The sequence below is a fragment of the Dermochelys coriacea genome, chromosome 5 (genome assembly GCF_009764565.3).
Source record: "Dermochelys coriacea isolate rDerCor1 chromosome 5, rDerCor1.pri.v4, whole genome shotgun sequence".
In the NCBI taxonomy this organism is placed as follows: domain Eukaryota; kingdom Metazoa; phylum Chordata; order Testudines; family Dermochelyidae; genus Dermochelys; species Dermochelys coriacea.
The window spans coordinates 25,876,601-25,901,534 of record NC_050072.1 but is presented as its reverse complement, the minus strand read 5'-3'; the positions used below and the strand labels follow the sequence as shown (position 1 = coordinate 25,901,534).

Genomic DNA, 24,934 nt, shown 5'->3' with positions numbered 1-24,934 from the left:
TCCTCTGCCATGAGTCCCTCAGGTTGTGGGACTTTTTGTATAGCCCACGACATCTGCCTACAGGCCTTCCATCTGCCGGGTGCCCGGAATGCACAGGTGGATCACTTGAGCAGGAACTTCTCTCAGCACAAGTGGTCTCTCCACCCAGAGGGGGTGCGCAGACTTTTCCAAGTGTGGGGAACTCCCCAGGTGGACCTGTTCGCAACTCGGCAGAACCGTCGCTGTCCCTGGTTCTGCTCTGGGGGGGCTGGGACGGGGAGCTATTTCCGATGCCTTCTTCCTGTCCTGGTCAAGCCAGTTTCTCTGTGCCTTCTCCCCATTCCCGCTGATCAACAGGGTCCTGGAAAAAATAAAGACAGACAAGGCCTGGGTCTTCCTGATTTGCCTGGCATGGCCCAGGCAGCATTGGTATGGAACCCTCACAGGCCTGGTGGTTGCCCCGCTGTGGTTGTTGCCAGCCTGCCCGGACCTGCTCTCCCAGGACCAGGGCCGCCTCCTCCATCCCAATCTAGCGGCACTCCACCTCATGGCGTGGCTGCTCAATGGTTAGGTAGGGAAGAAAGGACGTTCTCAGAAGGGGTTCAGCCCGTCCTCCTGGAAAGCAGGCAGCCCTCCACATGCCGAGCCTACTTGGCAAAGCGGTCTTGGTTTTTCTAGATGGGTGGACGAACAGGGAGTGTCCCCAGCAGCCGCCCTGATCCATCTTATTCTAGACTACCGCCTTCATTTTAGATCCCAGGGCCTAGCGCCCTCATCCGTCAAGGTGCACCTGGTGGCCATATCAGCCTTCCATCCACCGGTGCAGGGCCACGTGATATTTTCCCATGCTATGACTGGCCAATTCCTTAAGGGGTTGGATCGTCTCTTCCCGTACATTCGGCCCCCAGTCCTCCAGTGGGACCTGAACTTCTTGTGAAAGGTAGGCTTCCTGGTGGCGATCATGTCGGCTAGGTGGGTCTTGGAACTCAGGGCCCTGACCTCCGAGCTCCTGTACACGGTGTTTCATAAAGATAAGGTCCAGCTCTGCCCTCGTTCCTCCTGAAAGTGGTCTCCACCTATCACATGGGTCAGGACACTTTTCTACCAGTCCTCTGCCCCAAGCCCCATGCATCCAGTGAGGAGCGCCACCTCCACACGTTGGATGTGAGACGGGCGCTGGCTTTTTACCTGGAGCAGACTAAGCTGTTCAGGAAGTCCTCGCAGCTCTTCATCGCGTCGGCCGAATGCATGAAAGGTTGGCCGATCTCCACTCATCTCGTTTATCCGTACCTGTTATGACCTGGTGGGAATCCCTCCGCCACCAATTGTAAGGGTACACCTGACTAGGGCGCAGGCCTCGTTGGCTACCTTTTTGGCCCATGTCCCCATTCAGGATATTTTGTAGGACTGCCACATGGTCTTCAGTTCACATGTTCACCTCGCATTATGTGATAGTCTCCCAAACCAGGGAGGACGCTGAGTTCAGCCTGGCCGGCCTCGGTCCCAAGAGTCTGTAAACTCCTACCTACCTCCAACAGATATAGCTTGGAATCACCTGTTGTGGAATACACATGAGCAATCACTCGAAGAAGAAAAGACTGTTACCTTTTCTGTAACTGGTGTTCTTCGAGATGTTGCTCATGTCTATTCCACATCCCGCCCTCCTTCCCCTCTATCGGAGTTCTCTGGCAAGAAGGAACTGATGGTCAGAGGAGCGCACAGCACCTCTTATACCGCCCCATGGAGGCACCACTCCAGGGGTCGCTAGAGGCACTCTCCTACTGGTGCTGCTAGGGGAAAAACTTCCGGCACCAGTGCACATGGTGAGCACGCACACCTATTGTGGAATAGACAGAAGGAATACAGCTTGAAGAACTCTAGTTATGGAAAAGGTAACTTTCTTTTCTTAGTGGTTGGTTTGCAATTAAATACAGCCTTTACACTAAATTTAATTCTTTTTGCTAACTAGGAACATATATCTATATATCTTTTTATAGCTTATTTTACACTTTTTAGGATTATTCCTTTTCAACTTCTAATTATGTTGCAAAATGAATGATGCCTTTCTTATTTACTAAATCACTGGTTTTCAACCTGTGGTTTGCAGACCTCTGAGGGTCTGCAAAGTATGTCTTAAGATTTCCAAAAGGGTCCGAAACTCCATTCGGAGTGTAAGGGACTGCAAATCAAAAAAGGTTGAAAAACACTGTACTAGATGGTTAATTATTTTACTTGTGATTTGTGCCAAGCTCTATTTGGATGGAAATTCAAATTCAATTAATGTACAAACAGAAACATTGGAAAATGATTTTATTAGTTAAATAAAACTACTTTAAATGTGCTGGATACATACATACATTTTATGATAAACTTTTTTCTTATCAAAACATGTTTTGCATTTAAAACTGATTTATTAAAGTAAGTGTCATCTGTCTGAACTGAGTTGAACAGATTGTTTCTGGTCACCATGTCTTTCAAGATTTTAGAACTAGTAGATCTCATCCTCTCATCTAGTTTTTATTTGTAGATTGGAAGAGGGAAAACAAGCTTTCCTGTTTTTCTAACTTCCAATTAGTGTCTCAATGTTGGATTAAGTAGTCATTTAATTGAACTAGTTGAATAAACTGAAATAAAGAAAATATTCTTTCTGTATGTACAGAAGAGGCTGCTGCTGTCAAAAGCTGGTTCTGCAGTTCAACAATTTCTGGTTTCTTCTGCTGACCCAGTGACTTCCTCCAGTTCAGTGCTTTGACTTTGTTTAAAACTTGCCAGCAAACATCTATATACTGCTTACTATATTTTATTTAATTTAAATTATTTTAATAGATTATAGTAAATTTAGGCCTTAAAGTAGGCTGTCAGTTTCAAATGTAATTTTAAATAGGTTTATTTAAAAAAAATGATTATTTTAAAATAAACGTATTTAACTTAAATTTTAAAAAATCTATTTTTATTCACCCTGGCTTGGGATGTTTTTTCTGATTTACTAACACATAAAACAAAAGGGGCTATTCAGTCTATTAGAACTAACCCTTTGTCCGATACCGTAGTGTATTTCCTAAATATTTTATAGGAAATCTGAGTGCAACACTTGATGACTTTTTTTTTTTTTTTCCAGAGTTTGTGTCCGATCACGTTGTTGGGATGCCTGTATGGTGGTTGATGGAGGAACTTCTTTTGAGTTTAATGATGGGGCAATAGCTTCAATATTGATCAATACAGAAGATGCATTGCGTACTGTTTTGCTAGAAGAATGAAGAAATGTCATGCATTCTGTTGAAATCCTACTAAATCCTGCACCCAGAGAAGGGACTCACTGCAGAGATAAACAGTACATCAGAATGCTGCATTATTTTAAGTTGGAAAATTTGCTTCTCTTGATGCAAGAATATTGAGAAAAGTGACCTGAAATCATTTCCCATTCCTGGGATGGAGAAATCTTGGGGAAAAACTGTTTTTTGAGCTTTATTGCACCTGACACAAAGGAAATGTATCCAATTTCAGTGAAATGATTTTTTTTAACCTTTTAAGATGAATGTGACAGAACACTTTTTTAAAAAAATTAGGTAGATGGGTTCAAATGAAATAAAGTGGTTAGCCGTGAATATTCAGCTGTACAGCTTTTTAATAGCAGTCTGGAACTGAATGAACCAAACACCTCAACCCTTCATACATATTATACTTTTACAGAAAAGTACGCTAAGATTCATTGAGTTGATGCAAGCACAAAGAATAGACTTTGGAAAATACATCCTGATGTTGGCCTAACTGAAATTGAGACTTTTTTTGTACTCTCTTCAAAATTTTATAACACTACTTTGTGGTATGGTTTGTGGTAGATCTTTCAGCTCTTCTTTCAGCTCTTCCAGTGATTTTCTACTCTTTTGGTATTTACTTCAAGACTTTTTTTTTTTTTGGAAAACGTTTGTTCCAGTGACTAAAAAAACTCATTTATTTTGAGTGAGGTAACTCTTCCCTATGTTTCATCTGAAATCTAGATTTTTGTTGCCTGCTGTAAATCTCTTTTTTAATACAAATTATTTTAACTACAATAAATTATGCTGCTTCAATGAATACATTAACTGGCCAGCAAGTGTTCTGTCAATCAGACAGTTGAAGAGAATGGTATAGAATTATATAGTTTGGGTTTTAAAAAGCGGTATTTGGAGTAAATAAAGTGACTTGGTTTTAAATTGAGTACTTGATCTGCTTCATAGCTATATTTCTGAAAATGCAGAGAAATCGCATACCATTCTTTTTGTATGCCAAACATGTATGGGAGACATTAGGGTCTAATGGAAGGGGCACAGGATTAACCTCTATACCTGTTTTCCCCATTTGTAGAATGGAGATAGTATTTTGAAGGGAAATTAAATAATTTGATATTTATGCATAAAGAGTCCTATATAAGTGCTAAATTATTCTGCTGACACTGTCAACTGACTGGTGAATTTATGCTTTTGGTCCTATACACACAACTTCATTATATAGATAAGAATTTAAGCACAATGTGTCTGCAAAAGGGAAAAGCCCATTGTTATCCACAGAAACTGTAAACAACTCCATGATCATCTCAGAAGGTGGTGTGCTGAGTAGTATGTGGATTGCAGGGCAGAACTGGGAAAACTAAGATAGCAGTTTGAATTTTATGCATGTGACTTAATAGCAACAAAAAGGGTTTGTTTCTACTGTAGAATTAACTTTTATTTCAGAAGTTACTCTTCAAATGATTCCTGTTTGAAGAAATTTATACTACAGATTTACTCAAATTCTAATGGCAGTCAATGTATTTATTGTTTACATTTTGAACTGATAAACTCTTACTTTACAGGTGGAGCAAGTAGATGAATGATTTTACCCTTATTATCAAATAAGTAGTTTAAATAGCCTTCTTTTCTCTGTACTCAGCATGAAAAGTTAAACTCCAATTAAATGTCAAGAGGATAGCCCTGACATGGTTAAACCAATGATGTCGTCGTAATGAGATCAGTTATAGTTACAGGTTTATGCACACTTTAGATTTAACCTTTTCTTTTAAAAAAAAAAAAAAATAAAAAAAGCTGTAGACTGAAATGTGGTATAAATGTCCACTTGAAAGCTCTTTGGGCTGCAAGTGGGAAGGTAGAGTCAAAATAGCCCAATAAGCTCTTTTGAAGCCATTGAAAATATTTGGCTCTACTGTTACCAAACTGATGCTCTTCTACATGTCTAATGCAAAAAACCTGCAAACTTGTTCTAAAAGTGAATGTTAGTCCACATTGTGGATTAATCCCTTTTTTAAAAGAGAGATATGACTGTGCAGGAACCAGAGTATTCCAGTAAATTCATTGTTAAGTAAAAAAGAATCCCCCTTTCAACAGTAGTTTCTGCATTCTGTCAATGGATAGGTTGTTTGGCAAATATCCACTGCTGCTGATTGAAGTGTTGCAACTGCTCCATGTAAATATGCACTTTGAATGCGCTAACTGCAAAATAGCCCTTTTAAGTATTTAAATACCTTTTAAGAACACTTTATTTTTATGGCGTTTAAACTAAAGTTAATCAAATAGTATAATTTAACTTCCTAAAGTAAGGACACTGAAAAGTAGGGCAAAAACTACATCTTCAACTCAGCCAGAATTGTGAAGACTCTCCAAACAAATGAGGATAGATACCATGTGCTGTAATATTTTGAACAGGATGGATGGATTAAACAAAATAAGGTTGTTTTTTTTGCTTTTGAGTTTCAGACCCTTAAATTGAGTGTGCTGTGTCTTAAAAGCAACATTGCCAAGTAGTATAGTTCCAGTCTTTGACCTGCTTTTAAGATTTGGTATGAAATATCAGTTGGATTCATAACTTTTAAAAAAGACCACAGAATGTGTTAGTGGACTTGAACTGCTCTTTTGTGCCCTCTACTGGTTTTGTAGCTGAAGTTAATCACTTATTGTATTTCTGCTGCTCTTGATGCTGGTACACAAACTAAAGTAATGAGATGCAACTGTTAGTTTGTGCTCATTAGAAATACTAGCATGGGGTCAAAAATCCATATTGGACGAATCAGTAGGAAGAGCTCATGCCTATTCTACAAATTAAGTGTAAACGTCCCTTTAAAATTTGGTAAATTCTAGTGTTTATAAAGGAATGTAATATAAACAACTGCTCTGATCATCTAGGATACTTTTTTGACGGAAGTCACACAATCTAACTGCTTTGTCCATCCAAACAGATGCTAACTCCAAAATCCAAAGGTGTTTCAGCAGCCTGCTCAATCCAGAATGTTTCAGTTAAGTGATAGTTAACACCACTTAACATTTTGCTAAACTAAAATTTGACATTCTTTGCTTTTTAAAAAGAAACAGTGGTATGTTGATACATACATGTAATAAATGAAATCTGAAGAGTTACATGAAACTGTTTAACGCCTTGTACTTACCTGTATCTTTATTGCAAGTGCTCTTTTAAATATTTATTGAAATCTTTTGACTTGATAAGCAGTTTTTCCAATGTTAGTTAGTATTTGGCTAAGCAGGAAACATTTCTTTACAGCAGGGGTGGGGAACCTTTTTTTCAATCAGGGGCCACTGACCCACAGAAAGAATCAGTCATGGGCTACACACAGCACTGCAGAGGCTCTGGACTTCCCCCCACAGCAGGGCAAGCCCATGCTTGCAGCTCCAGCCCCACAGGGGTGCACGGAGACTCTGGGCTTCCCCTAGACTCCAGGATGGGGTTTGGGGTGTGGGAGGGGGCTCTGGGGTGGGGAATGGGTTGGGGTGCAGGAGAGGGTTATGACCTGGGGCAGGGGGTTTGGAGTGCGGGCTCCGGCTGGGCGATGCTTACCTCAGGTGGCTCCCAGTCGCCAGCACAGCAGGGCTAAGGCAGGCTCCCTGCCTGCCCTGGCTCTGTGCTGCTCCCAAAAGCGACCACCATGTGCAGCCCCTAGGCAGAGGGACCAGGTGGCTCTGCGTGGTGCACACTGCCCACACCTGCAGGCGCCACCCCCGCAGCTCCCATTGGCTGTAGTTCCCAGCCAATGAGAGCTGCGGAGCCAGTGCTGGAGGTAAGATAGCTCAATCCAATATGGTGGTTATAAATGTTTCAGGATTTCCTGTAAGAGACATCTATGGTTATAGCAAGCTTTGCTTGATTACTATCTACATAATTAATAGTACTGAAAGTTTGTTTGAAAAAAAATCTTTACACGCTTGTCTATATAATGAGAGCTAGATTTGTTGTTAACATGTATGGCCATCTTGGGTCAGACCAGTGGTCTGTCTAGCCCACTATACTGCCTTTGACAGTGGGCAGTGCCAGATGCTTCAGAGAGAATGAACAGTACAAGGCAATTATCGAATGATCCATCTCTTATTGTCCAGTCCCAGATTCTGGCAGTCAGAAGTTTAGGGATAGCCAGAGCATGGAGTTGTGTCCCTTGTGACCATCTTGGCTAATAGCCATTAATAGATCTATTCTCCATGTACTTATTTGATTCTTTTTTGAACCCAGTTATACTTTTGGCCTTCACACCATCCTGGCAATGAGTTCCACAGGTTGATTGTATGTTGACTTTCTTATGTTTGTTTTAAACCTGTTGGCTATTAATTTCATTGGATGACCCCCTGGTTCTTGTGTTTATATGAAGACATAAATTCCCTATTCATTGTCTCCACACCATTCATGATTTTATAGACCTCTCTCATCCCCCCCCTTAGTCATTTCTTTTCTAAACTGAACAGTACTAGTTTTTTAATTTTTCCTCATGGACGCTGTTCCCTGCCCTTTTAATCATTGTTGTTGAACTTCTCTGCACCTTTTCTAATTCTAGTATCTTTTATGAGATGAGTTGACTAGAACTGCACACAGTATTCAATGTGTGGGCATACCATGCATTTATATAGTTTATATATATATTTATATAGTGGCTTGTATGTACTGTCATGTTTATCCCTTTCCTAATGATTCCTAACATTGTTAGCTTTTGTGACTGCAACTGCACATTGAGTGGATGTTTTCAGGCAACTATCCCATGATATCCAAGAACTTTCTTGAGTGGTAAGTGCTAAGTCGGACTGCATTTTTGTATATATAGTTGGGATTATGTTTTCCAATATGAATTACTTTGTATTTATCAACACTGAATTTCATCTGCTGTTTTGTGGGAGCCCTTTAACTTTTTGTAGTCTGCTTTTGACTTGACTATCTTGAGTAATTTTGTATCATCTAAACTTTGCCACCTTACTTTTTACTCCCTTTTCCAGATCATTTATGAATATGCTGAACAGTACAGATCCTTTGGGGACCCTGCTATTTACTATTTTCCATTGTGAAAACTGTTTTTACTCCTGCCCTTTGTTCCCTAGCTATCCTCTCCAGTTACTGATCCATAAGGACCTCTATCCCATGACTACTTGATACTGCTTTAGAGCCTTTGAGGTGGGACCTCGTTGAAGGACTTCTGAAAGTCCAAGTACACTGGATTATCTGTATCCACATGCTTGTTGAGACCATCAAAGAATTCTAATGGGTGAGGCATGATTTCTTTTTACAATAGTCATGTTGACTCTTTCCAACATACTTATCTTAAATATTTAATTTGGACAGGATTTAAAGCATTTTCTATTCCATCACTATGCTGTGAGTTTAATTTCAGTGTACAGACTTGTACCTCACTTCAGGTTGTATGGACTTCAGTTTTTCTCCCATGCTCCATTTTCCCCCAATCCCTTGGTGAGGGTGTGGAAGAGCTCAGTTTAAAGTAGGATTTTGCATTTTACTCAGATGACAGATTTGCACCATCCTGATCTTGGGGAACATAGTAGCATGTTGTGAAAGTCTTCAAATAAGACCGACCTAGAGTAAGAGTGTAGTCCAAGCACACCCATCCATAGCTACAGCTTTTAGTGCATTTCAAGTGTATCCCATTCCACAAGTAACTGATACTTTTTCAAGTTACTTTCCTGTCACCACAGCAAGAGGGGGTTTGATAATTTTTTAAAAATTAGTTTATTGGAGTACAACAGTGAAATGCTGTAGCTTTTGCTAGTACAATATTTATGGAGAGAAATACAAGTTATAATACTCTTCTGTATTCCAAGCTTAAAGACTTTTACTTGATATAGATTTACTACTTATCAACTTTAGTTTTGTTGTAGTTTCCTAAACTATGAAACACATGCAACTGTGCTGAACCTAAGAGTTGTTTTTTTAAAATGTATGAAGTTATGCAGAGAACACTTCACCCCTTAATACCTTTGTCTTTATAATTATAAATTAAATCTTTAGGATCCCTTGCTATGAAGACCTTACTCAGGCAGGTATTTCAAAAATGTCAGGCTGCTTAGATATGTAACTTGGCTGTCCTCAGTAAACTCAAAACAAGATGTCAAGTGGGAGAAGTAGTTTGACTGGAAGTAATAGTGCCAACACTACCCCACACTGTTGTATGTGATAGTAAAGGGTCTAATTCCATACCTTAAGTGATTCACCTCCAGCTGGAGATGTTTAAGGACTTTTGAATGGGTTAAGAGTCATCAGATGAAAGAAAGCGTATCTATCTTAGGCTGGTCTACACTAGAAAATTAGATTGGCATAACTACATCATTCAGAGGTGTGAACAATTCAAGCCCGAGTAGTGTAGTTAAGCTGACCAAAGTCCCTGTATAGCACTAGGTTGACAAAAGAATTCTTCCATTGACCTAGCTATGGCCTCTTGGGGAGGTGGATTATCTACACCAACAGAATCCCTCCTATCAACATAAGTGTTACAGCAGTGCAGCTGTAATGTTAAGTATAGATGTACCCTTAATGTTTTATACTGCTGCCCTTCACTATAACACTTGATCACCTTCCATGTAAAACTGATTAGCAGTAGCCATCTCTAGTAGACTGGATGGTCCTGTTGCTAGTTGGAGGAGAGGGGGTTCTTTCTAAACTCCCTACTAGGGACAGACGTAGAATGGGGGGGGGGGGGTTAGTGCTGAGTGCCATATCTTGTCACACTGGTTGCAAGTATAAATTCAGAAGTGAGACTTAATGGAGTGTTACAGCAAAAGACTGACCAACTATGGTGAATCTTTTAGAGTAGCAGCCGTGTTAGTCTGTATTCGCAAAAAGAAAAGGAGTACTTGTGGCACCTTAGAGACTAACTCATTTATTTGAGCATAAGCTTGCGTGAGCTACAGCTCACTTCATCGGATAAAGTGAGCTGTAGCTCACGAAAGCTTATGCTCAAATAAATGTTAATCTCTAAGGTGCCACAAGTACTCCTTCTTCTTTATGGTGAATATGGGATATAGAAATGGGAGTATCCAGGAAGACTTAGATTGGTCTCAACTTCTGCAGCTGCTTAAAGTGAAAGCACAGTTAAGGATACCTAGGATATGTGAATTGCTACATAAATGTTTAAGCCTGCTGCAAATTTGTCACCCCCTCCACCTCCAAGGGAATAAGGGTTGGGAAAAGTTAAAACCCAGATTCTCCTCTTTCTCTGTTAACACCACACATCCGATTACTGAAACTACTTCATGGTTTCAGAGTAGCAGCCGTGTTAGTCTGTATCCGCAAAAAGAAAAGTACTTGTGGCACCTTAGAGACTAACATTTATTTGAGCATAAGCTTTCATGAGCTACAGCTCACTTCATCGGATGCATCGAAAGCTTATGCTCAAATAGATTTGTTAGTCTCTATGGTGTCACAAGTACTCCTTTTCTTTTTACTTTATGGTTGTACAGTAGAATCTCAGTTACAAACATCTTGGGAATAGAGGTTGTTTGTAACTCTGAAATGTTCATAACTTTAAACAAAACGTTATGGTGGGTCTTTCAAAAGATTACAACTGAACGTTGACTTAATACAGCTTTGAAACTTCGTTATGCAAAAGAAAAAATGCTACTTTAAACCATTTTAATTTAAATTAGAAGCACGTTTCCTTACCTCAAATCTTTTTAAAACTTTCCCTCTTTATTTTATTAGTTTGTTGTTTAACACACTACTGTACTTTTCCTTCTTCCCATCTCTGCTGCTGCCTGATTGTGTACTTGCAGTTCCAAATGAGGTGTGTAGTTGACCAGTCAGTTTGTAACTGAGCGTTTACTGTACATTTTATTTCTGAAGGTAACCTTATGGCCTTGGGCACCTTTCTGTCTAGCCACCTCAGTCATGAATAAACTTATTCTCAGCACCTCAAACAGGGATGTACTACATCCATTTTACACATGGTGAACAGAGGCACAAAGAACCAGATCTAAGGCTTACTCCTGTGCCTTAGCCACATATCTATCCTTTCCCTTCTTATGGGCTCGAATAGTTATCTAATTGTTCAAATATTTACATATTTTTCTCTGCTGAACTACCATCGAAGTTGCTAAGTTTTTGGTGGGTTTCTTTAAAATACAGGAACTGGGACAACAGAGCCTAGAAACTTAAAGTTTGCAACATTTTTTGCATTGTAGAACTTAAGGGAATATGTGGTGACCTATATCTCCCTTTGCCATAGCAAGCATATCTGCAAGATTGCTGCTTCTGTACTGTGGAGCGCTTGACGCCCATTAGATCCCAGCAATCCCTTCCTCTCCTTGCCCTGAAGAGCTCTGGAGTTCTGTGTATTTCCCTCTTTACTGCTCCTTAGCCCTGCAGTGTCTCAATGAAGGGATGTGAATACAGGGCTATATAAAAAGAAACATCATACTAAGCTTACCTATGAAGAGATTCTTGCATTAATAATGCATCTTTAGAAACTGTGGAAATCACAAATCAGAAGAAGTTAAATGCTGATTAAGTGGCACAGAACTGGAATGTAAGTCGGACAATAACCAATGAAAACTTCACCCTGACAGGTGAGATCTTGGTTTCAAAAACTTGGAAAGGGATTTCAAGTTTTAAACTCCTCAGCACAGTCATTTTGAACCAGTGAGGGTCACTTCTGTAATTGTTGGAAAAAATGCACTGTAGCTCTGTTCTGCTGCCTTATAACTAGTGTCTGATTCAGCTTCCTCATAGCTCCTTTTGTGTGGATCTCCCTTCCCACGGCTCCTATTGCATTAAGTTTCAGTGAATTTAGTGTCCAAAGCCATGGTTCCTTCCCAGCCCCCCCCCCAAAAAGGTAGGTAGCACCAAATATTCCATCCTGTTCAGTTAAGAGTCTAAATAGACTTAATGCCCTTACTCATTCTGAGCTCTAAACTTTGAACAGTCAGGAATGTACTGAGTTGTAATGAAGTAAGAGTTCCCTAATGACAGAACATCACTCTACTTTGCAAGGGCCTTATTCAAAGCTGTGTATTTGGAAAATATTACAGAAGCATCTTTGGACCCTCACAGTTCAAATAAAGCAACATCACAGACTGCAGAATTAAGCACACTGCCAAATAACTAGAACAGCTGCAATATTTACCAAACTTTCTAACTTAATCATGTTTAGCACAATTGCAATAGTCACTTGGATTTTGCAAACATCTAAAAGCAAGATTGACTGACTTAAAATGCCTACAATTACTCATACCTGATTAGATTTCGGGACACATTTCTGAAGGCAGTAAGGGAAGGACAATATAAAAATATACTTATGAAAGTAAATTGTAGCATAAGACCACGTTAAAACACTTTTCACAAGAAGAACTTGAGTGATGCTCCAGTGTTTGGGTTTCTTGATGAAGCACACCACGCTTGGTGCCAACAAAAGAAAATATCTAGCAAACTCTGCATCACAAACCACTAGGATTTCTCAGTGTCAATCTGCATTTGATGCCCCAGATCTCCTGGTTCTTTTTGCTGCCAACAGTTGGCCGTGCAATGGTTGTAAAATGTGAACAATTGATCTTTATGTGGGGAAGTGTTTCTTTTAGGAGCTGTAGGGAATTGTCAGTCATTATTCCAAAAGCTTGAAGAGTCTTTAGTGTGGGAATTTCACCAAGCTCACTAGAAGGAGAGAAACAAAACAAGCAGATCAGTGAGCTGCAAAAATGGCTTAAACCTTTTACCCAAACTGAATACTATTTCTTTCATGAAAGTCTGCAAAATAGTTTTTGGATAAACGTTTGCTCCTATCTAAAAAAAATCTGATTTTAAATATACTTAATTGAAACTTTATGCTCTGTTCTAGTCATTCAGTAAGAAGTTCAATTGCCAAGCCAGCTTGAATAGAGAAATAGGAATTTAAGTGCAGTGAAATGTAAGTAACTTTATTCATAACCTATGAGCCTCACACATGCTAGGTTATTGCAGGACATGGTTGGTTTGTTTATTTAGTGTTTCTGCAATAGCAACAGACTATTAAAATCAACATTCAGAATAAGTGGAGCAAATTGTGCCCAGATGGTAAATCCTACACATCAGTCGTTTCCTTAGAAATACTTTTTAATAATCTTAGCTAATGATTACCTATTCACTGTATGGAATATTCTATCATCATCAATGGTGTACTAAGTCCTTTACAAGCGAGAACAGAGGTAGACAAAAATCAAACTGAATGAATGCTCCGGGTGGAGAGGGTAAAGAGCTTAATCCTGATAACACAGGGCAAGAAATAACCAGTGAACCGAGTCTGGAGTGGCCAAGGTATGTGACTTTTGTGGTGGCGTTTTGAATGGATGAGGGGGCTGAGATTAGTCTGGACAAGGGATCAGCAGAATGGAATTTGTGGTGATGTTCCTTGTGTTTGTCCAGCTATCATTTAAATGTGTATTTGCAAGTACAGACAGGGACAGATGGATTCATCAGAAGGAACAAACACTACAGAGCTATCCCAGATCCGCATCACTATTCCAGTGTTAAAGGTCTTCCAATTCCCATTTTAACAGCCTAGGTTTAGGAATCAATATAGATCCGTTGCAAGTTCTTTTTTAAGCTTTGACAATTTTATTGTACATAAATTGTTTCAACGAGTTTTATATTATCATTAAAGTAACAGATTTGGATTTCTTATGCATCCAAACATTTAATGCTTTTTTACTAAATATTGTTTTTTCACAATTTTTTGTGGAGCCTAGGTAAGAGAATCTATCTTATTGTTTAGAAAATAGAAATGGCTTAATGAATCATTTCCTTAAGGATATTATACTTCAACAGCCCCTTCATAGACATCAGAGGCTGCAGTAGCTCTGTACTACTGAGCAAATTATCGGAGTTTTAAAATTCTTTCAGAGCAGCTACCTAATATCCCTTTAAAGAGTATGTAAATGTTTACAGAGCTATTAGTTTGTGATAAGCTTTCACATACTTACTCCCTTCTCACTACTACTGAGAAGTAACTAACATTGACATAGCTGACCCAGTAACACACTGAAAGAGTAAAAGGTTTCACCAGTCATCCTTAAGTCTCTCCATTACACATAAGTACTGAAGGAATCTCAGATCAGTATAATGTGACGTTCAAAAGTTCTTTGCAATTCTATAACATCTTCCACCGGAGAGTATCAACACAGCTTTGGAGGAGATTTTTAAACAGGCATCCAACTCCTACTGAAAGTCAATAAGAGTAAGATGCCAAACTGCACTTGGCACCTTTTGAAAACTGCTCCATTTGCTAAAAATCCTCATGGACCACCATGAGACAGATGTTCCCATTTTACAGACAGGAAGTACAGCTAATTGATTTGCCTGAGGTCACATAGCAAAACTGTGCTAGCCTACACAGATTTTGACTTAAAATTGAGTTTTAACACTCAAAGCATAACCTCCTTCGATATTTATCTAACACCACCAATGTGGCACATCATATATTTGAACTAAAACCCAAAATGTTAGCGTTAAAGAGCAACGAGGGAAAAACAATAAGTTTCACCTGTCAACTTTAAACTTTATGGGCAGATCCTCAGCTGGTGTAAAAGGAACTAGCATAGTTCCACTGATGTCAGAACCATGCTGATTTATAGGAGCTGAGGATCTGGCCCTATTTCTTTGTTTTTGGTTAGTATGACAACCATAATTTTATATTAGTTTTTTGTCTAAGTTAAAAGATGTTCAGGTTGCAAAATCAAGCACTCAAAAGTTAGGAAATGCCAAAGTTAAGGTTGCCTGTGCAACTTTAATTCATGTATTGACAGTCTTTAATTAGATGACTGCATAATACTTTTCTCCACAACACTTGCTCCGTTCAGTTCACAGGATGGTCCTGGTGTGAGGGAAGAATCAGGGTTGTGTAGTGAATGAGGCTGTGGCTTCCGAAGTTTTTGAAGGTGTGTAGCGAATGAGGAAGGGTATTGGAAGAAGAGAAAAGATGGTTTCATGGTTAAGGCAGTTGAATGCTGCCCTGGAGAACTGGATTCTATCTCTGCCTCTGCAACAGAGTTTCTATGGGATGCTGAGTAAGTCACTTAAACCAAACTTTTCACAGGTGGTCACCAGTGTCATTTTCTAAGTGCCCAATGTAAGACTGTCTGCTTTGCAAAAATGCTATGCACTTATAACTGTAACCAATTTCAGAGTAGCAGCCGTGTTAATCTGTATTCGCAAAAAGAAAAGGAGTACTTGTGGCACCTTAGACTAACAAATTTATTTGAGCATAAGCTTTCGTGAGCTACAGCTCACTTCATCGGATGCATTCCATGTAGCTCACGAAAGCTTATGCTCAAATTTAAGTCTCTAAGGTGCCACACGTACTCCTTTTCTTTTTTGCGAACTGTAACCAAGTCAATGAGAGCTGTAATTTGACCATGTAAAAAGATATATAATGCTAAATACTCTGAAGAAAAAATAATAATCACGTCTTAGGTGTCTCAAATCCAGCACCTATTAGTGGACGCTTCTGACCTTAATCTTTTGGGGACAGATCTTTAAAGATATTTAGGTGCCCAGTTAAAATTTCAATGAGTGTTAGGCAGCTAAATATCTTTAAAACTGTCTCTCTGTGCCTGAGTTGTCCATCTGTAAATTGGGGATAATATCCTCAGACCTCTCAGAGGTTTTGTGCAAATCAATTCATTAATGTTTGAAGCATTCAGATACTGTAGTAATGAGCATCATAGAAAAGCCTATAACAAAATGAATTTTATATTCAGAATCTGTTTGAATGGTGTGCAATAAGTAAGGCATAGGACAACAACAAGAAAACAAAATAGTGATTAGTTGCTCCGAGTACCATCCAGGTTGTGCACTCAGAGGCAGGGGTCCTCTGGAAAAGACAGTACATGTAATTAGATTCTACCAATGTATATACACACAAGGGAGGCAAATTAAAGTTAGAGGCAACCTTAATTTGGGCAATTCCTAACTGAGGGTTTTTTTACTTTGAATCTTAATATTCTTTTTAACTTCCTCAGTATAAAAGGTGAACTTGGAAGAAAAACAACACCCAGCAACTCCATTAGGTAGAATCATATTTACACTCGCATGGTTCAATCAGCAGAGCTGGAACCTTTAGATCCACAGCACAGACCTATGCCACTTGAGCTAATGGATTCACTGATAGCAGTAGTAGGTTGTCATGTGCATGCACCAGCACTAGAGGGAAATGAGACAGATACTTCACCAGTGGGTTCATAGATTTTTTTGCTGATGCCAGAGGAGACCCAGTAATCATCGGCTCCATCCTGCCTTTTAGTCCCAGCCTTCCTCTTCTGTTTTTAGATATTTGCAATTCAGGACCTTGAACATTTTTATTAAGTATTTCTGATCACCTTTTAATTCAGTTTTAATAGGAAAGAAGTATAATGGGTGTAAGACATTACTCACAGTAAGTCAGCAGGAGATATCTGATAACATCTACTAAGAGACAAATGCTGTAGGTAGATGAGCTGATGAAAATATTGAAAACATTCAGGTTTCAACATTGCACTGTCACTGTAATAAAGGGGATATATAAAAGTAGGATTAAAAACGTTCCTTTTCAAGAACACAGTAAAAGCAAAGTTTCAAGTGTTTCTGAACTTCGGAGAGAAGTTTTGCACATATTATTAAACACTTATCTGCCTTCAAAAGCTTTCTTTACCTTTATTAACTATTTTCAAATTTAACACTATTTCTTCCTTATTAGAAATTAATCACCAATTTCCATCATTTTTATTTTTTGGAGGAGGGAAAACAGCTTGTTTTGCAGGAAGCTGTTTTGACACAGGAATTTAGGTCACAAAAGGAAATTTCTCTACATGTCAAGAGTTCTAAGCAGTGTTTAGTTGCTATGGCAAAAATCGGCTTATACTTTGACATTTTATAATCGTGTTACAAATGCATGACAGGCAAGATAAGTCATTGACAGCAGATGTGGTTTATTACTCCTGAGGGATTCTGCACACGTTTTAAATGTTTTACAAAATTCTGTATATTTTAGTGGTCAAATAGATGTGCAAGCTCCAGCATGGCAGTGAGGAGAACAGGCCCCTAGCTGCACAGAGGTGGGAGATCACCCTGCAGTCCCACCTGGACATGGAGTCAGCCTTAAGGCTGCACTTGACCCTGACACACCAAGGCCCTGTCTGTCCATGTCAGGCACACCAAGAGAGCAAGTGAGAGGGACAGTGTCTTGCATGCACACCCAGCCCTGGCCTCTGATCCAGGTGTGGGGCAAGTAGGCTCAGCCCAGCGGGATCCAGGTGTGGAAGGGCTTAGTGTGGAGCAATCTCAATGCAGGTGGCTCATAGGAGGATCCGAGTATGGGGGAGGAGGGGAGCTGGATGCACAGGAGCTTGTTGGGGCGTTCTTGGTACGGGGGAATGGGACTCTGCAGGAGATCTAGGTGAAAGATTAGGGCTTGGGAGGGGGGAGAGCGACTGGGTGCTCACAAGGGTTCAGGTGCTGGGGGAAGTGGGGTGGAGATCTGTGTGAAGCTGGTTGGGGGAATCAGTGAAGTAGGGGTCGCTGGGCCTGCTTAACTGGGGAGCCTGAACTGCTGCCAAGGGGATGCCACAAGCTTGGCTCCTGCTTACCACCTGAGATTCCCCTATCCTCTTCTCTTCCCCACCCCACTGCTCTGTGCCCTTTTCCATCCCATCCCTCTTCCTTCCCTACTGCCTCTTCTCCCTACCCCACCGTGGGTCTTCACTGTTGTACAGAAAACAGGATGGGTCCCAGCACGCAGAAGGCAAGCATGACCAGCACTAGGACCCAGGAGGTGGGGTCTAGCTGCAGCATCAGTAGAGCAGAGCAACACTCTCCTTCAGCTGGGCAGCTCTGTGCTTTCAGCAATTAGGAGCAGGGGGCCAGTGACATGTGACACTGTGTGCCGCCCATGCTTTGCCTCTGTTTGGGGGGGCAATGCCCCCCCAAACTACACCCATGGGTGTTCCCACCCCCATGCAGCTTCCCTTTGCTTCCCCATCGTTTTCTGCAGTGGGGAAATGAATTCTGCATGCAATGGTGCAGAATTCACCCAGGGGTAAATGAGTTTAGCTTATCCCTTCCAGAAAAGTGTGTGTTTCCTATCGTGGTAACTAGCATATTACCTACAAAGATACTGTCAAGCTGTATACCCCCTGTGACTTACAGTCAGCGGCACTTAAGACACTGAGATCTAATATATAAGGCCACCGTTTTCTCATCTGGAAGTTATTGTACCTTAAGTCTATTAACTTCAAGCGTTCATAGCATTTCTCCTGACAGCCAACCCTGGCACAAAGCATGTGCCCACAGCACTACAAGGTTTCTCGGTAGCAGTGCAGCCCATTGGCAGCTGCCCCAAGTGAGAATAGCCCCAAACCCTTAAGTAGCACAAGGCAACTTAAGATACCTTTGCTTCTGCCCCATTCAGGCTGCAACTTCTATCTTGTTGGGGTTCCAGCACAGAATTTGCCCCCTGTGCACCTGGATTTCTGCCAGCAAAAGCTACAGGAACCTATGAGTGACCATAGCCTAAAGTTTATGGCACAACCGATCAGACAGCTGGAGGGGGCAAAAGGGAAGAGAGGGGGTGCATAACCAATTCTCAAATTCCCCTATGTTAAAACCAGTTTTAGATGTGATCTTGTATCAAATGCAATGTATTTCCCCCCCTTTATTATAGAACTTCCTGAATATCAAAGTAAGCAAACTCTACAGTAACATCGCAAAATGGCTTCTGTTTTCACACTCAGAACTCTCAGCCCAAAAGGTGAGTTTCAGAAACTTTCTGTGAACAATTTCTATCTCAAGGCATTTTTTTAATTTTTTTTGGTAAAAAGTTTGAGCAGAATACCTTCAAAATGTTTGAGCCAGCCACAGTGTATTTGGGGAGCAAAGAGGAGGCAAGAATCCTTTTACCATTAAGAAAATCCCACCATATTGTGATAGTCGGTACTACAGTTAACAGGTAACGATGGGCACCTGATCAGAACAGAACCCAGATGAAGCCTGAAATTTGGCAAAGAAATAAATCTTCCAAGGAGTGACATCTGTCTAGGGTGGGGGAAGAGAAGATCTTGCCTGAAAGTGCTCAGAAATAACTGTGATGAGCTTGGTTTGTAAATGTATGTAGATATCTATCACTCACTGGTTCCTCTGGCTTCTGGTAGCACAAACCCAGATGCACAGGGGGCAGATTCTGTGCTGTGGCCCCAGAGAGACACAAGTTGCAGCCTGAATGCAGTAGAGGCAAAGATTTCTTTATACTGTTTGGATTCAGGGTGCTGAAGAGTTTGATAGTTTTTTTTTTTTTACCTTAAATCTAACTGGACGAGATAAGGGCATCTTGTCACCAATGTCTTAATATCTGGAGGAGAGGGAAAAAACACATACATAAATCAGCCAGGCATTTTTTTCTAGCAATATTACAGCTTCTCCTCACCAGTAAAAGCTACCTTCAAAGTTATATCTGGTTTGAATTATTCACTGCTATGAAAGTTACATGTTTTCTACCAACATGAGTTCTTGACAAAAGGTTGTACTTGTTTCAAGTGCAGTACAAGTGTTCTTTAAACATATACCAAATCTTTTTCACCTACTGATGTTCAGTGCAGATCCTTAAAGGATTTAAATTATCTTAGCTTTGTCAAGAAAACAAAAAAAAGTGCCCCTGAAATGTCATTTGCACCATCAATATATAGTAAAAAGCTTTTTTTAACCAGCATGCTGGGAAAACAGGGGATGCCAGTAAAGTAAAAATGCTGGGTAACTCAGAGGGAGGGGTTTGGAGTGCAGGGCAGGTGTGGGAGGGAGTTGGGGTCCAGGAGGGGACTTGGGACAGGGGGTTGAGGTGTGAGAGGGGGCTTGGATGCCAGATGGGGGGGAGGGGGGAACACACCTGCAGTGGCTCCCTGTCCCTGCTGCTCCTGGCGGAGGCGTGGCCAGGCAGCTCTGCAAGCAGGCACACTGCCTCCATCTGCAGGCCCTGCCCCCCCGCAGCTCCCATTGGCCATGGTTCCTAACCAGTGAGCTGGGTGCTGTGGAGTCCATGCTCAGGAACTCAGAGTGGACAGATGAAGCGCGTGCCTGCATTGCTGCCTGGCCACGCTTCTGCCTGCAACAGCAGAAATGGGGAGCTGCCGGAGGCGAGCGCTCCCCCCTGCATCCAACATCCTGAGCCCCCTCCCAGATCCAAACTCCCTCCCAAAGTGTACCCCATAGCCTATCCCATGCCCCACTTTAAACTGGACTTTAAGTGCAGATCAGAAATGCCGGTTTATAGAGCTCGTCAGTTGGTGAAGTGCTTGATAAAAGAGCTTTTACTGTACCAGCCGGAAAAACATTTGAATTTAGTCACTGTTGTCTTAGTAGGAGAAATTTACTAGGTTTACAGGCATTCTGAAGCACTCCAAAGCTCATTCATGCAACTGAAAACCACTACATGACTTCCATCATGTAGGACACGCTCATCTTTGTAGCGACTGGGTTTTTTGGATCCTGAAATTTTTCCTCTGTAAATCGAAGTCTTGTCATTTCTAAGTTCTTTCCTCATGACTCAAAATTGTATTGTTTGATTGCCTTTAAGTATAAGGTCCATAAAACAGGGACCATCTTATCATTATTTATGTGTACAGCACCAAGTCCAGTGGGGCTTGAATTCCTGATTGTGGCGTTTAAGTGCCATTAATAATAATAATAATAATAATAATAATAATAATAATAATAAATATAAAAAGTGGTTACCAGTGTTTCAGAGCTCATGTACAAAAATACAATAATGCTGGTTAAGTTTCAGGGTTAATGTTTGGTTTTATGAATTGTACTATATAAAGCACACCTTCATGCAGGCAAAGGCACTACTGCATTTGAAATCAATACTCTGGGTCTGAAGGACCAAGAGGAGATGCAAACAGTTAAACAATTACAGCTACACTTAATTAAGGTTCCACATATCATTCCACTAGACCACCAGTTTTTCAGTGCTGCTGTTTACCTGATATCTGTAGATTGTGTCTGTATCCGCTAAAATTTAGTTGAGTTACATTTGTAGAAATGTGGTTGACTGCTGCTTTAATGTGATCAGCTGTGAAGTCACACCAGGACAAGTTCAACTCTTCCAATCTATGCACAAATAAAAATACATCCATTTGGAAGCATTGCAGAAACATAGGTTTGGCCTTAAAAGCATCCACATACTATTCAAATGCCAAAAAAAAAAATCAAACTACATGTGATAAGATGTATACCATCAAGTTTCTTCATTAATGATACCAAATTTTAAGAGATCAGATTAAATAGATGGCATAGAGGAATTATAATGGGATAAAGAGCATCTTGGTTGCCAAAATGAATCAAGCCAGCAATGGCAAAGTAATCATCATTTGTTGTTGCTGTGAAGTGGGGTATCTGCCATAGTCTGGTTCCTAATGGATAGGACTCCACCTTTAAAGAAGAAAAATACAGCTGTTTGCTCCTTAATATATACATTATTAACTGGCCACCGGATTTGTGTGTATTTTTTATAATGTATAGAAATATCATACATGTTTTGAGTGCAACCCTCTTCAACCCTTCACAAATTGCTTGTGGTGTTCGTAGTTACCGTTGAGGTGCTCTGCTCTGGTTCGATGATGGTAACAGTCGGCTGCATGCATGTTCTCTCTGGGTGCTGTCCCAGCTCTGCACAGATAGCTGACACAGCAGACCCCGAGAGAACCCCCAAAGACCACAGACTCTAGTAAGGTACAAAAGCACCCGGCCAGGTTTATTGTCAAACGAAGCATATTAATAGTTTCCTATAGACTCTACAGGACACGCTACGAATATGTGCCCCCTGGCAATGGACACAGTTCAGTCAGTGGCAGGACACTCCAGCCCCCTAGGCTGGACAAAGATATGCGCTCCAGGACCTATTTTTATACAGTTGCAGAACAGATTACTCATCCCTACTGATGTGCTGAGGTACAGCCCCTTGATTCATTAGGGTGCTGTCTCCCCCTTTGATCATGTTGGTTCAAACAAACAGATCTGTCTATCATGCTGTCCTTTTGACCCTGTCTTTGGGATGCACCTGGCATGTTCCTTGTTATCTCTGAAGTGTCCTCGTATCGGGATGTCCAGGTGCCATCTTGGCACACGTTCCTCTTATTACTACTTATATCATTAGCTCGTGCTTTCTAGGAGCCCTTTTCTTGCCAAGTTCTGCAATTAGGGCCTGCCTCTGGCTCATAGCCCAGCTTTGCTTAGCAATGCCTGGAAGTACTTTGGTTCACGCTTTAGGCCTCATACCAGGCCTCTGATACAAGGGTTTGTGTTTTAGTGCCTCTTACTACAGCTTGTCTTAAATTGTAAGCAGGGGCAGGGACTGTATACTCCTTCATGTGGACAATATGCAGTACATTGTGGGTGCTACTAGATAATAAATAACCTGTACTACTGAATTTTTTTGTTGTCTCAACATAGGTCAAAGAAACGAGTCACCCTCTCATCCTTACGGGTTCCTCAAAAACAAGGTTAAAGCATGTTGGTGAGGCAAAGAAATGTGCACTGTTGAGTGACAGATGTATCAACCCCGCGCTGGGCCAACGGGGGCTGACCAATCATTGTGGGCCCAGGAAATGACACCCCCGCACCCCAACTGCACATGGTCCAGGTGAAGGGGACAGATAAAAGGAGGCCGCTCAGCTCAGTCTGTGCTGGTGGAAGAGGAGGAAGGATGTGTGCTGCAGGCTCCTGCAGAGGAACCATCAACTGGATTATGCTGTGGATGACCAGCTGACTGCAGAGATGGCTGGCAGCAGCTTGACAAGGAGGTGCCCGAAATGGGCTTTATGGTAGGAACTGACCCAGGGAATCTGTTAGGACAGAGGGGGGCAAACTAACGCCTGCAAGCCACATCCGGTGAAGTATGGTAGGTGTGGGTCCCCCTGCCCCACACTTGCCACTAGATGTGACTACCGGGGTCTCCTGATATAAACTGAGTCTTTGCTCTGCCTCACCCAGGGGCTACAGACTGATTGTTTGTTCTGCCCTAACAGGGAATCCTGACAACCATGTGACTGGGTGTGTCAACCCCACATTGAGCAAACAGGCACAGCTCCCACTCAACATGCCAAGCCCTCGTGACATGCTGTGTGTCACCAGTTCTGTTACTATCAAAATTTACCACCACCTAAAGCAGCGTTTCCTCAACCCGAGGGTTGGGACCCAAAATTGAGTCACCAGAATGTTTCAAAGGGTTGTGTGGCAGTTCCTGTCCCATAGGGCTGGCAGGGCTCACCACTCTGCTCCAGGCATTGCAACCTCTGGGGTCCCAGTGCCACTCAGGTTTGGCCCAGCCTTCCTGATGACGGGAGTCTGAGTAGGCCATATTTGAGTGAGTGGCCCTGAAACCCCATGAGCCAGGTCACAACTCTACTCTCTCAAATTTGGTCCAGTCGGGGGTGTGGCTGAACCTGAGTGGCGCTGCAACCCCAGAGGTTGCAATGCCTAGAGCGCAGAGCTAAGCCCAGCCAAACCCACAGCAGCTGTAGGAGCTGCCACCATGGGGTGAGTACCAGGCAGGACTCAACCCTCCTCCCCCAGGGTGCAGGATCCAACTTAAGCCACCCTAGCCATAAACATTTACAAATGGGTCCTGAGCCCAAAAAGGTTGAGAACCGTTGGCCTAGAGGTCCCAACCACGATCAGATCCTCATTCTGCTAAGCAGTGCATATACATGTAGTAAACAGGGACAATCTACAACCTAAGTAGATAAGACAAAAAATATTATCCCCATTTTACAGATTGCAAATTGTGGCATAGAGATTAAGGTTTTGTCTACACAATTTGCACTGGTATAACTGAGGAAGTACATTTAAACCCGCGTAGTTAAATCAGTACATGTTAAGCTTGCCTTTGCATTAAGTAAAAAGGAGTACTTGTGGCACCTTAGACTAACAAATTTATTTGAGCACAAGCTTTCATGAGCTACAGCCCACTTCATCGGATGCATGCAGTGGAAAATACAGGGGGAGATTTTATATACACAGAGAACATGAAACAATGGGTGTTGCAGTGCGTATGGTAACGAGTGATCAGGTAAGGTGAGATATTATGGGGGAGCACACCTTTTGTAGTGATAATCAAGGTGGGCCATTTCCAGCAGTTGACAAGAACGTGTGGGGACCAGTGGGGGGGAGGGTGGAATAAACATGTTTATTCTCTTTCCCTCCCCCCCCGGTAATAGCTCACCTTACCTGATCACTCTTGTTAGTGTGTATGGTAACCCCCATTGTTTCATGTTCTCTGTGTATATAAAATCTCCCCATTGTATTTTCCACTGCATGCATCCAATGAAGTGAGCTGTAACTCACGAAAGCTTGTGCTCAAATAAATTTGTTTGTCTCTAAGGTGTCACAAGTACTCCTTTTCTTTTTGCGGATACAGACTAACATGGCTGCTGCTCTGAAAGTTTGCATTAAGTAGTTTCTCCAACATTACACGTGAACTCTGGATTCATTTTCTGCCACAGATCTCCCAAGTCCCACTTCAATGCCTTAACCACAGACCATCCTTCTTCATGTTGGCAGATCACAGAACATTAGTCTCCACAAGCTATCAAATTTTTATAACAGTACTACATCAGTTAGAACGAGTCTGTATGTTTTTGAAGGATTGTTTTAACATGAAGTGATCTTTTCTACCATCAAAGCTGCACACACTGTGTAAAGGGGGCTCATCAGA

General features: G+C 41.4%; 2 protein-coding genes and 1 long non-coding RNA gene across 11 annotated transcripts in view; 2 read left to right on the top strand and 1 right to left on the bottom strand.

Annotated features, from left to right (window-relative positions):
- Positions 1–6,449, top strand: part of NADK2 (NAD kinase 2, mitochondrial) — a 68,517-nt gene extending 62,068 nt beyond the window's left edge. For all 6 annotated transcript variants that reach the window (XM_043515069.1, XM_043515070.1, XM_038402545.2 and 3 more), the window contains one exon: positions 3,098–6,449. In XM_043515069.1, the coding sequence (XP_043371004.1) occupies positions 3,098–3,236 (139 nt within the window). In that variant the 3' untranslated portion in view covers positions 3,237–6,449. The remainder of the gene's footprint in view (positions 1–3,097) is intronic.
- A 2,719-nt stretch (positions 6,450–9,168) lies between these two features.
- Positions 9,169–24,934, bottom strand: part of SKP2 (S-phase kinase associated protein 2) — a 42,251-nt gene continuing 26,485 nt past the window's right edge. For 3 of the 4 annotated variants that reach the window (XM_043515071.1, XM_038402547.2, XM_043515072.1), the window contains 4 exons: positions 21,203–21,330; positions 19,525–19,576; positions 16,630–16,737; positions 12,212–12,876 (listed from right to left, as the gene is read on the bottom strand). In XM_043515071.1, the coding sequence (XP_043371006.1) occupies positions 12,663–12,876; positions 16,630–16,737; positions 19,525–19,576; positions 21,203–21,330 (502 nt within the window). In that variant the 3' untranslated portion in view covers positions 12,212–12,662. Of the gene's footprint in view, positions 12,877–16,629; positions 16,738–19,524; positions 19,577–21,202; positions 21,331–24,934 lie in introns of all 4 variants that reach the window. The other variant, XM_038402548.2, reaches the window with a different exon arrangement.
- LOC122460347 lies at positions 12,870–24,243 on the top strand. The gene is made up of 3 exons (XR_006281602.1): positions 12,870–13,129; positions 18,893–18,979; positions 22,672–24,243. It is a non-coding gene; the product is annotated as an uncharacterized LOC122460347 (long non-coding RNA).